We start from the raw sequence: 13,564 nt of genomic DNA on the forward strand, positions 1-13,564 counted from the left end.
GAGGCTTGGCACCACTGAGCATTTGAGGCCGAAGGGGGATTACGATTCAATAAATATATACTATATTATGCTTTGGACTAATGATTTTATCTTAACAGAACTTACAGAGGGAAAATATTGTAACTAGATATCATATACTGTCCCGGTAGATTGATCAGAGTACATTAAGACAACTGTTTTGTGTCACATGTTTTCTAAAATGTTTTTTAAATATGCAAACTGGACATTGTCTAATTAAATATGCAGTCATTTACATACATTTCCAGAACTCTGAACAATAAATAAAACCATATTTATTTAACTCTGAACAATGAATAAGTTTCATATTCACTGACTTATTAGAGTTAAAGGGTTTTACAGAGTGAATTTTGTATCTCTTTACATCCCTTCATAAATCAGAAAGATAATCTTTGGAATAAAATGTTAACAGGTAAATGATACAAGACCAAATCCTTCTCTAAAAACCTTCAGAATATATACTATATATATAAAACTGTAAAGTTTGGTGTATGTAAAAGTTGCTGAAGTGGAGATTTCCATCTCAGAGCATGAGGGAAAAAACTAATTTTGAGAAAACACACAAAGATACCATATGTATTGTACTGAAATCTACAGATGCAAGTAAATTATGTTGTGGAACCGAAACAGCTTGAAATCTCAAAATTGACCAGTGACTTGCTTATAGTGTCTTATATGTCAGAGCACTATATCCCATAAACATAAGCTAAAATATGTGGGCCCATTTTAGTTTTTCTGTTTACAAAATATAGTACATGCATGACATGCATAAATGTTAGTGTTGACAACAGGACATAGTCTAACAATTCACATGTATCCAGCTATTATTTTTAATACTATTTAATACAGTTTGATGTTTGTGTGTTTTCTACAGAAGCAGAGCTCACTGAGGAAGACATTAGAGACCTGATGTCAAGGGTTTCCATTCCGTAAACATCAATGTTGTTTGTCTGAAGAGTGTCAACATATTTGCTACATGGCCTTAATTTGTTCTCTGGAGTCACTAGACACCCTAAAGATTGTGCAGATGGGAAACCAAACCTGAGAGAATTGCACCACTGAGTGATGTAAATAAGTGACAAAACTTATGTAGATAATGACACTCAAATTAAGTTCTCTTTCAGATGTCTGTGACCTTTAACCTTCATGAATTATTAAGATCAAAAGAAAAACAAAAGTAAAAAAAAAATAATTATGGCTCAATACTGCATAATTAAAGCAGAGTTATGGTACAAAAAGTGAATGGAACTTTTTTGGTAAAAAACTAAATAAATAATAATAATAAAATGGTTTTGCACCACCCAGTGGACATTTCACATAAAACAGCAGTCAAACAGTAATATGATATGATTTAAAGTTCAAAGTGCAAAAATGTATACATAGTCATGTTTTTCAAATACAACCCGACTCTTTTTATACAAAAAAGAATTTACACATTAAAAAGTAGATGGCAATTTTCGGTGTCAAGCTGATAAAAACTATAAATTCCAAAAAATAATTAAAGACATTGTTTAAATATATGTACACTGCCCTTCAAAAGTTTGGAAAGCCCTGGAAAAGTGGGGTTTTGGACAATATTGGCATGAATCCTTTTTAATTTGTGATAATTTTGCACTGATAAGGGACACCACAAACTACGAAAACATATTTTATTACATAAACAGTTTATACATAATAAAATTATGTATAACTGTATTAAAAAATTTTTCGATTCATCAAAATATCCACCATTAGCAGCTATTACAGCTCTGCATAATCTGGGCCTAAATTCATTGTATTCTAAACTTAATTGGCAATCAATTGTTGAAGCTATTAAGGTGTGCTGACCCAAAAATCTTTTAAAAACCTGGGCCAAGTTCAAACCAGTAGCCAGGCATCACAGCTGGCAAAGGGGCATGTCTGACTTTGACATGTATATATTGCCATTATTATGTAATCAAAATGAAAATTATTATTGCTGGTCTTCAATGATAATGTTAAGTTACTTTAATGTATTTGCACCAAAAAAATGATAAGGATTTATGCTGATATCATCCAAAACCACACTTTGCCAGGGGTGTTTCCAAACTTTTGGAGGGCAGTGTACATGTATAACAATTCATTACCTCCAGGTTTTCAATTTTCCCGTATTATTATTATTATTATTATTATTATTATTATTCTTAGCCGTTAATTAGAATTCAAGGATAATTCACCAAAAAAAGGAAAATACTATGATCAAAGAGCCTCTACAAGGTAATCTAAGTATGTTTTTACAACAGGTCAAGGCATGTTATTAATAAAAAAAAGAATAATAAATAAAAAATTCACACTGTTCACACTAGAAATTGCAGGTGTGTTACTTAGATTTATAACAAAGCTCATCTGGAAAAAAACAATTCCACTCAGTACTAAAGTATCAATCAAGACTATGAAATATAACTACTAAAATATATTTTAGCAAGTTAAACAGCTGTTAAAAAGGAAATCTTTTAGAGGCAGACAAATTAATTAAAATAACACGTTTGAAAATTAGGCCTCAGGTATCACAGTAACATCTTACTACACAGCTGCTGTATTTAGCATATAGCAGAGCAAAACAATAAGCACCGATGCTCTAAAACAACAATTTGTTGTTTTATCCCATGTGAATATATTAGGGTTGTTAATAAACAGGACACAAACAATTTTTTGTTTTCCCAACAGAGAAAATTAATTATATCTCAATTATATCATCAGTGTATTAGAGGCTTGGCACCACTGAGCATTTGAGGCCGAAGGGGGATTATGATTCAATAAATATATACTATATTATGCTTTGAACTAATGATTCTAGCTTATCAGACCTTACAAAGGTAAATAGGGTAAATATGGTAACTAGATATCACATTCTGTTCCACAGTATTGATCACAGTACATTAAGACAGCTGTTTTGTATCACAAGGTTTGTAAAATGTTGTTTAAACATGCAAAGTGGGCAATGCATAATTAAATATACAGTAATTTACATACTTTTCCAGAAATCTGAACAATAAACAAAGCCAGGTTCATAATTTTCGTTTTCAGTGACTTATTAGAGTTAAGGGGTTTTACAGAGTGAATTTTGTATCTCTTTTTATCACTCCATAAATCATACATGTTACCAGGTGAATGATATATGACCAAATTCTTCTCTAAAAACCTTCAGAATATATACTGTATATATAAAACTATAAAGTTTGGTCTATGCAAAAGTTGCCGAAGTGGACATTTCCATCTCAGAGCATCTCAAAATTGACCAGTGACTTGCCTGTAGTGTCTTGTATGTCAGACTACATATATTGCACAGTATTTGGGCCCATTTTATATTTACTGTTTACAAAATATAGTACTATTAGACGCTTGACATGCATAAATGATAGCAGGTTATAGTCTAACATAAGTCATTTGTATCTAGCTATTATTTTACTATTTAATAGAGTTGGATGTTTGTGTGTTTTTGAGAGAAGGGGTGCTCATTGAGGAAGACATTAGAGATCTGATGTAATGGGTTTCCAGGTAACATTCCGTAAACACTGTCACTGTTGTTTGTCAGAAGAGTGTCAACATATTTGCTACATGCTCTTAATTTGCTTTCTAGAGACACTAGATGGACCCTGAAGATTATGGACTGATGGGAAAACAAACCTGAGAGCATTTACAGTACACTGAGGAATCCAGTAGATGAGTGACAACACCAATTAATGCAGATACTGACACTCACAAACAATGAAAACCCCATGAGAGCTGATGACAGGCAGGAAAAGTCTGTGATGACACTAAGAGAGAAGATTTACCAATATGCTTCTTATCATATTATATTTCATAAGCTGCTTTATAAAACTTGTGTTAAAGGGATAGTTCACCCAAAAATAAAAATTCTGTCATTATGTACTCACCCTCATGTTGTTCCAAACCTGTAAGACCTTTGTTCATCTATGGAACAACACAAATGAAGATATTTTTGATGAAATTTGAGTTTTCTGACCTTGCATAGACAGCAACTACCATGTTCAAGGCCCAGAAAGGTAGTAAGGACACTGTTAAAATAGTCCATGTGATGTCAGTGGTTTAATCTTAATGTCATGAAGCTACGATAACACTTTTTGTGCGCAAAGAAAACAAAAACAGCCACTTCATTTGACAATTTCTTCTCTTCCATGTCAGTCTTTGTTGCACATTCACAAGAGCAGCACGACGCATGTCTACACAGGGTCAGAAAGCTCTCGGATATTATCAAAAATATCTTAATTTGTGTTCCGAAGATAAACGAAGATCTTACGGGTTCGGAACGACATGAGGGTGAGTAATTAATTACAAGATTTTTATTTTTGGACGAACTGTTCCTTTAAAGCAATGTTATTTCAGCTGGTTTAGTGTATATTAATAAGAACTCACAGCATTTGGCATGTCATCGTTGCGCTTCAAAACCAGCAGAAGTGGTATGAGGCCTGTTTTTCCACCTGTTTGATTGAGCCAACTTCATGAGCTATGAGTGACATCCAGTCCCTAAAGCCACCCTGACCCTGTCATCACCTGGAGATAAAAAAAAAAAAAGTCCCAACCACACTGTACATATCAGCAAACACTATATAAGTGATTCACAATAATGTATTTTTCTTAATTTAGATCCCAGAGTCAACATAACAGGTGCAAATTTATGTCTTAATGTTGAATGTCTTGCTGTTTATTGATAGTTTATTGACATAATGTACATTTAGTTTTATTGTTTTATATTATTTTGTATTTTATGATGTTTTACTCTTTCTTTAAAGACCGCCATATGTCTTTAGAAAATATTGAGTATCAATTTTAAATGTGTAACACATTTTTAAATACATTTTAAATGTAATATTATATTGTAATATGTTAATATAACATTTATCATTTTATTCAGATTTAACATTTTATTCAGATTATATGAAAATTTATACCGTGCGATATTAATCACTTGTGTCCCATAATCTCTGCAGATCTGGCAACATGTTACCGAAGAACTGGACGACTATCACTGAGTTTATCATTGTGGGCTTCCCTGGACTCCATCCAGACTACTATGGCCTGGTCTCTGCCATCTTCTTCATTGTCTACACGACCACAGTGGCCGGTAACACTGTTTTCCTTGTGCTCTTTATCACTTCGGAGAGCCTCAGGAAGCCCATGTACATCATCCTTGCGAGCCTTGCAATGTCTGATATGTGTTTCTCCACTGTTGCATTACCTAAAATCATAGCCAGGTACTGGTTTAATGCAGGAGCAACCCCTTTCCACGCTTGCTTCTTCCAAATGGAGCTAATCCACTATTTTGGGACATTAAACTCGCTGATTATGATGATCATGGCCCTCGATCGCTATGTGGCTATTTGTTATTCTCTGCGATACCAGACTGTTATGACTAACCGCATCACGTACATCCTAAACGCGACGGCTTGGGCGTCTGCCTTAATCGCTCCCACAATAGCCACCCTACACACTCAACAGCTTCCTTACTGCGGGCCTAAACTGATCATTCAGTGCTACTGCGATCACATCTCTATCACCAACCTGGCCTGTGCTGAAAACAGCAAGCAGATGTTGGTGGCTCTGTGCGTGGCCCTACTTGTGCTCCTTCTCCCTCTGGCCTTCATTATTTACTCTTACTGTCACATCATAGCGTCTGTGATGAGGCTGTCGAGCTCTCAGAGTCGCTGGAAGAGTTTTGCCACCTGCAGCACGCAGCTGTGCATCATCGCTCTGTTTTATGTGCCGCGCTGTGCCGTGTATATAGCCAGTTTCCTGCAAATCCAAATCAGCAGAGATTTCAGGATACTTCTCATATTGCTTTACAGCCTCGTTCCACCACTGATAAACCCTTTCATCTATTGTTTACGCACTCAGGAGATCAGATCGATTGTGAGCCGGTGGCTGAGCAGGCAAAGGGCCTTTAGAGAAACGTCCAGAATTAATGTGATCACTCTGTAAAATTATGTCCTGTGAAGTTTTAATACAAAAAAACAACATCATACAAAGCAACTGAATACATTTTTGTGGTTTGTACCTTTTTATACTCTGTTTAATTGTGTATTGTGAAGTATTCCAGTGAAATTTGGTGGTTCCAAAACAAGATCTGTAAATATGTTATGAGTAACAGCATTAATTAAAATAGCTTCTTTTGGATGTACTGTATAACAAACACAGCAACAGAAAAGAGTTTTTTGATAACATTATCTAGAGTTTTTTGATAACATTATTTTATCTTTGATAACAATGTCTTTACACACTCCAAAATATTTAGGCATAATGCATTTGAATTACATATAAATGTCAACTCATTTAGATTACTGAATTTTAACATAAACTGCTCAACTTAATGTGATGCACATTTGTCATGTGCATAATGTGATTTTACTTAATCATATTTTCAAAATGCATTTATTTAAATATAAATTGCTTAAAATCAGCTAAATGAATATTAAAATATGGCTCGTAGTGAAATATTATAAAATGTATGAGACTGAAACCAATTGGATTTATTCATGGCAAACATATAAACCTGGTTATTGTGTATTTAAAATGTAGTCAGTTTAGCAGAACTATTTCACAAATCCTGCCTGTTTCATTTACGTTTGACATGTGTGACCCTGGACCACAAAACCAGTCATAAGTCGCACAGGTATATTTGTAGCAATAGCCAAAAACACATTGTATGGGTTAAAATTATAGATTTTTCTTTTATGTCAAAAATTATTAAGATATTAAGTAAAGATCATGTTTTTCTATGAAAATATTTTATATCTACCGTAAATGAATCAAGACGTAATTTTTGTTTAGTAAAATGCATTGCTAAGAACTTTATTTGGACATATTTAAAGGCGATTTTCTCAATATTTAGATTTTTTTTGCACCCTCTGATTCCAGATTTTCAAATAGTTGTATCTTAGCCAAATACTGTCCTATCCTAACAATAGATCTAACAATATAATATAAATCTCAGTTTCAAAAAATTGACCCTTGTGACTTGTTTTGTAGTCTAGGGTCATATATGTATTGAGTTTATAAGTTTATGCTAAAACTGTATAATTCAAATGAATAGAAATTTCATGTGCATGTCATTCAAATACATAAATCTTAAATTTAGGCCGAAATATTTTTGAGTGCAGAAGTGCCATAACATTGCATTACAGTGAATTCAGCTGTTGAAAACTTGTCTGTGCATTAAATGAATGACAATTAAACTGCTAAACTAATAAACATTTCTCATTTTCATGATTGTCCTGGAAATTTTTTAACAGGGAAGCCAAATACAGACAGCCTGAATCCTTTTGACCTAAAATATTTACTGAAAGATTTACAGCTAATATTTGTGTATTTTTACAATAAATTATTGGTCACGTAACATGCAGACAAACAAAGAAAATATTTAGGATTTATATTTAAATATATGTAATATTTATATTTAAATATTCACAAAGTAGGCTTCATGGGATGTCATAAATCTGCATTCATTTATTTTGTTTTTTACACCTCCTGCTGGTGACTTTTGCAGATGCTGATGGAATTAGTAAAAAATTTTTTAAATTGATCGTTTTAAATAAAATACATATTGAATTAATTTTAGGGAAAAGCTAATCATTCAGATTTATTTTAATTTAATGAATGTTTGCTTCCCACTTTTTCCTGTCAGTGTGAACGTGTGACACAAATAAGCACATAGCTCAGCCAGCCCAGTTTCATGACACCAAAGGATTCAAAACAAGATCCTATATGACGTGTTGGACCCTAAAGGCTTTGACACTGATTCTATAGCTATAAAATACTGAAACCACAAGCAGAACATTGACATCAGCACTGAACACTGAGAGACAAGAAACACTGAGCCAGGAATATTTTTAGCAGATGTCACATAACTTCATCAAGGTAAGGAATAATCAAGGTAATTCACTGAAATACGAGCCAAAATAACTATAAAAATGTATGTATAAAATGTAATGGAAGTATAAAATCACTGTATAAAATTATATTTACAAATTACATCTTGAATTATTTATATGAATTTAAATGTCATTTAAACCATTCAGTAATAACTGAATAATTCCAAAATGTATCAAAAGCCAGTTTCTTTTGTAAACAGATGTTCACTGTATGTTTCAGTATGTCACAGGCAAACGAAACCACGGTTTCTGTTGTCACTGAGTTCTTCATTGTGGGTTTCCCTGGACTCCAGCCCAAATTCTACAGCCTCGTAGGAGTGCTTTTGTTCATCATCTACATCGCTGTAATCACTGGAAACTCTCTCATTGTAGTCCTGTTTGTGATTGAACGCAGCCTCCATAAGCCCATGTACATTATCATGCTGAGTTTGTCCTTGTCTGATATTGGTTTCTGCACGGTCGCTCTGCCAAAACTCATTTCTCGCTATTGGTTTAATGACGGTTACATTGGCTTCTACATTTGTCTGTTTCAAAGGCAGCTGATTCACTATTTTGGTACTCTGAACTCTCTTATTATGATGACCATGGCATTAGATCGCTACTTGGCGATCTGCTACCCGCTAAGATACCCTGTTTTAATGACTAACCGCACTATGAGACTTCTAATAGGGTTTTCCTGGGTTACAGCACTGATTGCTCCAACCATTAGCTTAATGCAGACAGTGAAACTGCCATTCTGTGGGCCAAACATGATCGCTCATTGTTTCTGTGATGGTTCATCTATAAACCAGCTGGCCTGTGCTGACATCACCCTCACAAGTCTCAATGCATATGCTGTAGCGATGTTTGTGCTTCTCGCTCCATTCTCTTTCATCATCTTTTCCTATTTAAGTATCCTGGTGTCTGTGCTTCACATAGCAAATGCGCAGGGCCGAATGAAAGCCTTTTCTACCTGTGCCACACAGCTGACTATCATTACTATCTATTACGTGCCCCGTTTTGTGGTTTACTCCAGCACTAGCATCCCAAATGCTCAGATGAACAGCAGTATAAGGATCGCCCTGGTCATGTTCTACAGTCTGCTTCCACCTGTAATGAACCCCTTCATCTACTGCATCAGGATCAAAGAAATCAGACAGTTCTTTATCAAATGGTCTGTCATAAACAGTAGTCTAAAAGTCAAAAAGTTACCTACTGCAAAATGAAATGATATACATATCTCATTTTATGAAACTCATGTATGTTATTATGTGCTGTTTTAATGGCCTTTTACATTAATATAAATAATGATGACATTTGTTTTTACATACATACATATAGTTTTTTATATAACTGTAAAAGGCCATTTATCCAAACCAATATACAGAAGTAGACTGAGTGCATCTTCAAAAATATTTAATGTCATGCCCTGTTGTTTGACATTCTATACTCTATGTAAAATATATACATATATATAAGATTTTTTAGAAATATTATGGCTTCAGGTTTCAATTCTAAATAAATCACAGATCAGCAACAAAAGTACCAACTCTTGATTTATATTCAGAACAGCTTGAATTAAACAATATTTGTTATTATTTTAATAACAGGGACAGTTTGTGTAAATTGCCCAGCATTCACTATGACTTTTTTGTTTGTTTGTTTCATTAGATCACTATTAATAATATTTGTTATTACTTTATTTATGCATCTAATGTTCTAGTAACAGAACTTTTAGCCTGTTTTCATTACTATTTCTCAGAGATAAAAAGTATATGCCACTTAAAATTATGTGATTATTTACTCACTCTTTGGTCAACAATCACCTCATCAAACTGGTAACTTAAAAAAATGGCTCACTACATAACAATTATGTTATCAACTGATGTACATGACCATGAAAATGGTTGATTCTTACCGTGTGTAGTTTAAGAAACACTTGGCAGCAGCTGCGTTGTGTGAAGGCCTTGCCGTGTGTGCTTGTCAGGTTCCCATGATTTCAGCCAGAACACTATAGTTTGTCACTACAGGATGATTGGTGGCTCAAAAAGCAGAATCCTCCAGTCCAAAACATATTTGTGGATGCTTACAGAAGACATTTGCCTACAAATATAATACATAATGTTAACAGCAGCCTGTTAAATAAATAAACATAATATACACTAGCAGTCAAAAGTTTTTGAACAGAAAGATTTTTAATATTTTTTAACAAAGTCTCTTCTGCTCTGTCTGCAAAACAGCACAATTTTGAAATAATTTTACTACTTAAAATAACTGTTTTCTGTTTGAGTATATTTTAAAACGTAATTTATTCCTGTGATTTCAAAGCTGAATTTTTAGCATCATTACTCCAGTCACATGATCCTTCAGAAATGATTCTTATATTCAGATTTTCTGCTCAAAAACATGTATTATTATTGTTATTATTATTATGTTGAATACAGCAGAGTATAATTTTTTCAGGTCTCTTTTACGAATAGAAAGTTCAGAAGAACTGCATTTATCTAAAACAGAACGCTTTTGAATGTTATAGTGTATAATATTACGAAAGCTTTTTTTATTTCAGATAAACGCCGATCTTTGGATCTTTCTATTTATCAAAGAATCCTAAAAAACGTACTCAACTGTTTGAAATATTGATAACAAAAAAAATGCAAATTAGCATATTACAATGATTTCTGAAGGATCATGTGACACTGAAGACTGGAGTAATGATGCTGAAAATTTAGCTTTGATCACAGGAATAAATTACATTTTAAAAAATATTAAAATAGAAAGCAGTTATTTTAAATAGTAAAACATATTTCACAATATTACTGCTTTTGCTGTATTTTGGGTCAAATAAATGCAGGCTTGGTGAGCAGAAGAGGAATTTATATAAAAAAAACAACAACATTAAAAATCTTACTTTTCAAAAACTTTGGACTGGTAGTGTATATTTCTTATTTTATTCTATGTGTCAAGTCAAGAGATTTGACAGAAATTACATTGTACATCACTGTACCCACTAGGTGGTGCAAAAAGCTCACAATAAGACTCACTGAGACATATTCATGGCTTAAAGGAGCTATTTGCTGTCTATAGTGATTATTTTATTAATAAAGTGTAAGAAAGAACCAAATATTGATGACTAATAGTAAAGTTTCTTACTGTGACTTTTGCAAATTACTATGTACTGTATATATGGTTTTAAAATACACCACATGATTTAAGAATTACGCTTGAGACAAAACCATAATACAGATTTAGAAATGATTTAGCTCATGTTTCTGTCTTGTGCAAAAAAATCTAATACATAACATGGCAGAGGAACCACGGCAAACTTCATTCCATAGTTATCTTCTGGCAAAACACATTTCTCAAACCCCAAAGGCCAGCGCAGTTTCACAACACCAAATGATTCAAAACACGATCCTCTGACGTGTTGGACCCTACAGGCTTTAACACTGATTCTACAGCTATAAAATAATGACACAGTGACACCAACACTGAACACTGAGAGACGTGACACACTGACACAGGAATACACCTTAGCAGATGTCACATAACTTATCAGAGGAATAATCAAGGTAATTCTCTAAAATGCAAGCCAAAATAACATCTAGATTTTTGCAATAGCAAACACATTTTGATTCAGTGTCAACAGGCGATTCATATTTTGTATAATTTATTCACATTAATAATTTATAAAATGTATAGCTTTAATGTCAGTGTAACAGTTGGTTCTTTTGTAAACAGATGTTCACTTTATGTTTCAGTATGTTACAGGCAAACGAAACCACGGCTTCTGCTGTCACTGAGTTTTTCATCATGGGTTTCCCCGGACTCCAGCCCAAGCACTACAGCCTGATAGGAGCGCTTTTGTTCATCATCTACATCGCTGTAATCACTGGAAACTCTCTCATTGTAGTCCTGTTTGTGATTGAACGCAGCCTTCATAAGCCCATGTACATTATCATGCTGAGTTTGTCCTTGTCTGATATTGGTTTCTGCACAGTCGCTCTGCCAAAAGTCATTTCTCGTTATTGGTTTAATGACGGTTACATTGGCTTCTACATTTGTCTGTTTCAAAGGCAGCTGATTCACTATTTCGGTACCCTGAACTCTCTTATAATGATGATCATGGCACTCGATCGCTACTTGGCGATCTGTTACCCGCTAAGATACTCTGTTTTAATGACTAACCGCACTATGAGACTTCTAATAGTGTTTTCCTGGGTTACAGCAATGATTGCTCCAACCATTAGCTTAATGCAAACAGTGAAACTGCCATTCTGTGGGCCAAACCTGATACTTAATTGCTTCTGTGATTCTCTGTCTATGAACCAGCTGGCCTGTGCTGATGCCACCATCGCAAATCTCATTGGATATGCTGTAGCAATGTTTGTGCTTCTCGTGCCATTGTCTTTTATCATATTTTCCTATTTAAGTATTCTAGTGTCTGTGCTTCGCATAGCAAATGCACAGGGCCGAGTGAAAGCCTTTTCTACCTGTGCCACACAGCTGACTATCATTACTATCTATTATGTGCCACGTTTTGTGGTTTACACCACTTCTAACATCCCAAACGCTCAGTTGAACAGCAGTGTGAAGATCGCCATGGTCATGTTTTACAGTTTGCTTCCACCTGTAGTGAACCCCTTCATCTACTGCATCAGGATCAAAGAAATCAGACAATTCTTTATCAAATGGTGTGTCCACAGAAACAAGATCATCAGTGGGTCATTAACTATTTCTAAATGAGATGATCTGCCTGTTAGATGTTCTTATGCACCTTGTTACAAGAAACTGACATGTTATTGTCATGCGGTTATGTGCTGTTGTTATGCATTTACAATACTTGTTAAAAACATTGTCATTTTCTTTTGTATAATAATAATAATAATAATATGTATTATAAAAAAATGTGTAAGGCCATTTTATTACTCAATGACTAGCTGAATAGGCAACACAGTAAATTACAGTGGATGATTAGACCTCAGTGGTAATTTAAAAATGCTCTGAAGAATGGAATATATATATATACTATTTTTTTAAATAATTATTATGCATGAAAGTTGTTTTTTTGCCTCAACGTTTAAAAGACAATATTAAATATTTCTGTTATATATGGAGAGTTTCAATGCAAAAGCCTCTAAAAGCCATCTTGGTCAAAAATGAGACATTGATACTAAATGAATGCTTTCCACAAATAGTATATGCTCATCAAATACTTTAACATTTCAAATGTGCTAAATCCCAGTCTCAACTATTTAGCAGTACCAGTACTTACATAGAAACCTATACATATTAGCCAGAAAGAAAAAAATAATTATAAAGAAAAACATCAGATGTACTTAGAGGTTTTGCATCTGAACTCTTCATATACACTACCATTCAAAAGTTTGAGACTGTAAAGACTGCATTTATTTGATCAAAAATACAGATAAAACAGTAATACTGCAAAATGTTAGTACAATATAAAATAATGTTTTTTAATTTTAATACACTTTAAAATATAATTTATCCCTGTTATGCAAAGCTGAATTTTCATCAGCTGTTACTCCAGTCTTAATTGTCACATGACCTTTCAGAAATCATTCTAATATGCTGATTTATTATTAGAATTACCAATGTTGGAAACAGTTGTGCTGCCAAATATGTTTTTGAGGAAAGAAAAT

At 33.7% G+C, this 13,564-nt stretch overlaps 3 protein-coding genes across 3 annotated transcripts; all 3 read left to right on the forward strand.

Moving 5' to 3' along the window:
- Nucleotides 1-4,998: 4,998 nt before the first annotated feature.
- or30bv1 (odorant receptor, family 30, subfamily BV, member 1) lies at nt 4,999-5,976 on the forward strand. Its single transcript, XM_051121506.1, has one exon. The coding sequence runs from the start codon at nt 4,999-5,001 to the stop codon at nt 5,974-5,976; it is 978 nt and encodes a 325-aa protein (XP_050977463.1).
- A 2,170-nt stretch (nt 5,977-8,146) lies between these two features.
- Nucleotides 8,147-9,130, forward strand: LOC127172412 (olfactory receptor 2AT4). The gene has a single exon (XM_051121673.1). It carries the CDS (start codon nt 8,147-8,149, stop codon nt 9,128-9,130), a length of 984 nt encoding a protein of 327 aa, XP_050977630.1.
- A 2,533-nt stretch (nt 9,131-11,663) lies between these two features.
- or30bu1 (odorant receptor, family 30, subfamily BU, member 1) lies at nt 11,664-12,699 on the forward strand. Its single transcript, XM_051121505.1, has one exon. The coding sequence runs from the start codon at nt 11,664-11,666 to the stop codon at nt 12,645-12,647; it is 984 nt and encodes a 327-aa protein (XP_050977462.1). The 3' UTR covers nt 12,648-12,699.
- Nucleotides 12,700-13,564: the final 865 nt, after the last annotated feature.

This window comes from Labeo rohita, chromosome 10, assembly GCF_022985175.1.
Source record: "Labeo rohita strain BAU-BD-2019 chromosome 10, IGBB_LRoh.1.0, whole genome shotgun sequence".
NCBI lineage: Eukaryota > Metazoa > Chordata > Actinopteri > Cypriniformes > Cyprinidae > Labeo > Labeo rohita.

What these genes read in the sequence shown, in the direction of transcription:
- LOC127172412 (XM_051121673.1), top strand. Translation starts at nt 8,147, where the DNA reads ATGTCACAGGCAAACGAAACCACGGTTTCTGTTGTCACTGAGTTCTTC.
- or30bu1 (XM_051121505.1), top strand. Translation starts at nt 11,664, where the DNA reads ATGTTACAGGCAAACGAAACCACGGCTTCTGCTGTCACTGAGTTTTTC.
- or30bv1 (XM_051121506.1), top strand. Translation starts at nt 4,999, where the DNA reads ATGTTACCGAAGAACTGGACGACTATCACTGAGTTTATCATTGTGGGC.